At 34.9% G+C, this 4106-nt stretch overlaps 1 protein-coding gene across 1 annotated transcript in view; it reads left to right on the top strand.

Moving 5' to 3' along the window:
- Nucleotides 1-4106, top strand: part of LOC107688366 (serine-rich adhesin for platelets-like) — a 41910-nt gene that overhangs the window by 11158 nt on the left and 26646 nt on the right. The window contains exon 2 of the mRNA XM_016486015.1: nt 2200-2302. Coding sequence (XP_016341501.1) covers nt 2200-2302 — 103 coding nt within the window. The remainder of the gene's footprint in view (nt 1-2199; nt 2303-4106) is intronic.

Genomic DNA, 4106 nt, shown 5'->3' with positions numbered 1-4106 from the left:
AATTCGTGAGTAAAACTTGTTTAAATGCTATGAATTTTAATTTATCCTTCATTCTAACTTCTTTTACCTATACTTTTACTTATACTAACAGTAAAAACAAGTTTCCATTAAAAACGATTCATTAATAACATGAGTCTATATGTAAGCTGTTTTATATGTAAATAACATTCAGAAACTGTAATTGAAATAAATAAGGATCAATAAATACTGAAAGAAATAAACATAAGAAATGCCATTTATTTATTATTTCACCTGACATGCGCAACACAGACCAAAGCGCACAGAGGCGCACTGTAGATGGGGTGTTGAAGACACAAAAAACAAAACAAAAAAAGTATGTTTATTCACATATTGTTCTCTCTCTTAATATGTACGTGAGTGTAAATGTCAGCAGCATCATATATGCCTAAAGGATTGTAGGCTGTCGGGTAAAAGAAGAGCATATTGATTCAGTTCACTCAGTCTGTTATTTTATTCCAACCGTTACTCCTGACCAGACGCTTCCGTAAATATTTAGTTTATAGAGTTACACTTCTACTAAGTGTAATGGTGCAACGAAAAAATATTTAGTAGTGCGTAAGTTGTAACTTAGTGCCCATTTACGTCACAACTAGGCTAAATTGTAACTTATGTAAAGCTGGTGCAACAGGTGTAGTGCTGAAATTTGCACCCTGCCAGATTATGCACCCCCTAGTATTTGTAGGTTTAGGATTAGGTGTGGGGGAGGGATTAGGCAATCAGGTAGCGACTTCAACGAAGGGGTGCATAATCTGGCAGGAGTGCAGAATTCGACACAACACCGGCCCCTGTGCTCTGAAATAAATTTAAGGTCTTGAAATCTATTTCTTGCCTCACTACTTAAAGAAAATGAATATAACTCTGCATGATAACAAAGCCTTTTTTTATTTTGAGTTCGTTTTCTGTGATACCAGCAAATTATATGGTTATACCTAAAGGAACTGGCTACACTGCATGCTTAAGGTCTTCCATCACACAGAGCGAAACTCGTACTTTTGGCTGTTCTCCCCTCCGGGGAAAAACTTGATAAAAAAACCAAGATAGTGAAGAGTGAAAGTTTCAGCTTGCTTTCACCTGATGCTGTTGGCATGACAGTGATACCCGTAAAGGTGAGACCTTTAAAGAGTAGAAATATTTTTACAGTTACAGGTTAAACAAATATCACTACAGTGTTTATGCTCGGGTTCAATTTTAAATGTGCATGTTTATGCATCTTCGAACCAACACATTTTTAGAGTCATGTGCCTGAAGGTATTTAAGAGTCGGTTTGGAATGTGAAGCAGGATATTTAGCAAAAGACCCTGCAATCTTTAGGCCTCAGACAACTCCCTTCTGATTGCTCTCACGCGCTGTCTAGGTTCCTAGATCATCACTGCATGTATATGCATGCAAATGAAAAACTGTAGTTGTAGAATCAGTGTCAGCTGTCTACATGATATTTTTTGAAGGATTCTATCATATAACTCAAAGCATAAGTTACTTCAATTCATCAGTCATTCAAGTTACTCAAGTAACAGTTGCTCTTTGTTTAAAATAGATTTATGTGAATGACAACTATGTGATTCACTTTCAAAAAATGTGATTGCTTCCTTCATGACAGGGACTTTTGGATGCACCTGTTCCTCCTTAATATTTTCTGCTTAATGCTGGCAAATCAGAGCTGAGATATGAATTGCATCTCTTTTTGTAAGACTTTGTAATGCCACACAATTAGGCCATTGTGTTCATTAAGAAGGTGAATCAGAGCCATGATGCATTGATGCCTGTATTCCTGTCTGCATGACTGTATTCACTGTGATTTGCACCCACTTTACTTAAGTTATTTTAGGTGGTGCTGTACAATGGGCCACACTGGGTGTGTTTGTGTTAGTAAGTGCATTTGTTTTAGTGAGCACTGTGTGTCCACATCTTGTCTGAAAGTATGCAGCCGGTTTCCACTGAAAGTATATTTTTAAGAAAATGAATAACCTGTTTGCACATTGTATTTGGATGAGCTTAGGAAAGACAGATAATTTAATGTTCCACATTCTTGTCATTTTTGCTGGCTGACTCGAGCATTGGCGCCACACAGCAAACTCGAGGCCACTTTTTTGTTTGCTCTCTTTGCTCTTTGTGCATTTATCTGAACTGTAAACCGAATCCTCAATCAGCAGATCTCTAACTGAATGTCGTCTTCCACAGAACTGAGTCTGGGACGTTGGGAGCTGGCGACAGTGAAACTCAGGATGATGAGAGGGGGACTAAACGCAAGACATCTCTCTTTGGCACTGTCCTCAGGTCAAAGGTCAGAGAGAACCTCACTTGTACTTCAGTATACATACATGTGTATGGCTATGCAGCACCTAGGACAAAATTACAGTAACCATTTATCTTTTGATTTTAGACTTTCAGTATATGTTAGTAACAGTTTTGCAATGTAAAAAAGAGGTACAAATATTACTAATATTAAACACAGCTTGAAAATTAAGGCACAGCCAGTAGGGTCCAGTATGTATGCAAAATAATAGTAATAAACAATACATTTATTACCAAGTAGTCAAGGTTTGGCTGGTTAGTGTGGCCCCATTACCCCCTGCTGGTAAATGTTCTAACTGCACCATCTTTCTCTATTTCTGCTTAAACTTCAATTTGATTATCAAATTAATAGCAATTTAGCATACAATATTTGCAGATGAATCCTATCTTGAAACTGGATGCTTTTAAGTGCACTCTGATCCCAAATGTCAATTCTACTTGTTTCAGAATTGTTAATTGCTACAGTCCATTTCATATATTTACATCCATACTTAAACATTTTAATTAATGAATAAATAAACAGTTATTTATTGACGATGATGATGTAATGAAGGAATGATTTAGTCTCTCCTGTCATGCTTGTGTTCAGTAGTCCAGAAATTAATATGCATAATTTTTGCCCGGAAGACATGCACAGACATGATGAGGGATACACAGATGATTAAGGCGAATTGTGCTGAATGTCATTTAGGAGCACTGGGTTGTGTGGAAAACAGGAGGGGGCCTCTTTTTGAATGGTGCTGTACATATTTATTGTTCTTGCTTCAGGCCTGTCCTCTTTTTTTAAAGACTCATGAGTCTATCTATAAGCCTTTAAGGCCATATATGAGCTAGTATACTCCAAAACACTGATCGAACCAAGCAATTTTATAACATATTCTTATTTTACATTAAGAATAATATTCTTATATTATTCTTAATGTAATCTATTCAGTATTTTGTTATTGGTTTAGTTGATTGTATTTTTTTGTTTTAAAATGTAAGGTTTTATTAAAATGTATAACTATATCTAGCTATAAAATCTATAACTTGTAACTATTGCTTCTTGATTCACCGACAAGATGGAGCTGTTAGTGTATGTTTATTGGTCAGTATTAAATTTGGGTCATATGTAATCTGGCTTACAAGTAATTTTTAAAGAGTACTTTTTAAGAGTATTTTTTAAAACAGTATTAAGTTTATGTATGTATTTCATTGTTTTAAAAAAAAAATATATATATATACAGTATATATATGTATATATATATATATATATATTTGGATTTTTTTTTTTTTTACTTGACCAGCAGGTGGAGCTATTTGCATGTGTATGTACATGAATGTGTGAGTGTGTTTATTGTGGCTGAACAATCCACAATGGTTTCACAATAAAGTGTTCATAGTGTTGACAGGTTAAGCGTTCAGCAGTTCTTTAGAAATGTATATGAGCAAATGCCTGTTTCTTTTTCCATGATTAGCTGCTTTAGGTTGCTTTTGGAGTCATATCATCATAAACATAACATCATTACTTTTATCTTGTTATTTCACACAGTGACTTTTATGTATGCCATTGTTTATGACACAGATAAGCATAACTCTTCCATAAAAAGCAGATAGACATACATGCATTAGACATACATGTCGAAAGCTCATTAGTGTAATTCCAGCAGGTTAAAAGTTAATAAAAGTTGACATGATGTGCTTCATGGATAATGTATATCGCTTTTCATGTAATTAAGGTTTGTCTTCAGATGTTTTACATCAGATTCAGTATCGCAAAAATGTGTTGTGTTTGTCATCAAAGATGCTATGCT

This window comes from Sinocyclocheilus anshuiensis, unplaced genomic scaffold (genome assembly GCF_001515605.1).
Source record: "Sinocyclocheilus anshuiensis isolate Anshui unplaced genomic scaffold, SAMN03320099.WGS_v1.1 scaffold209, whole genome shotgun sequence".
Taxonomy (NCBI): Eukaryota; Metazoa; Chordata; class Actinopteri; order Cypriniformes; family Cyprinidae; genus Sinocyclocheilus; species Sinocyclocheilus anshuiensis.
This window is presented reverse-complemented; position numbering and strand designations above follow the sequence as displayed.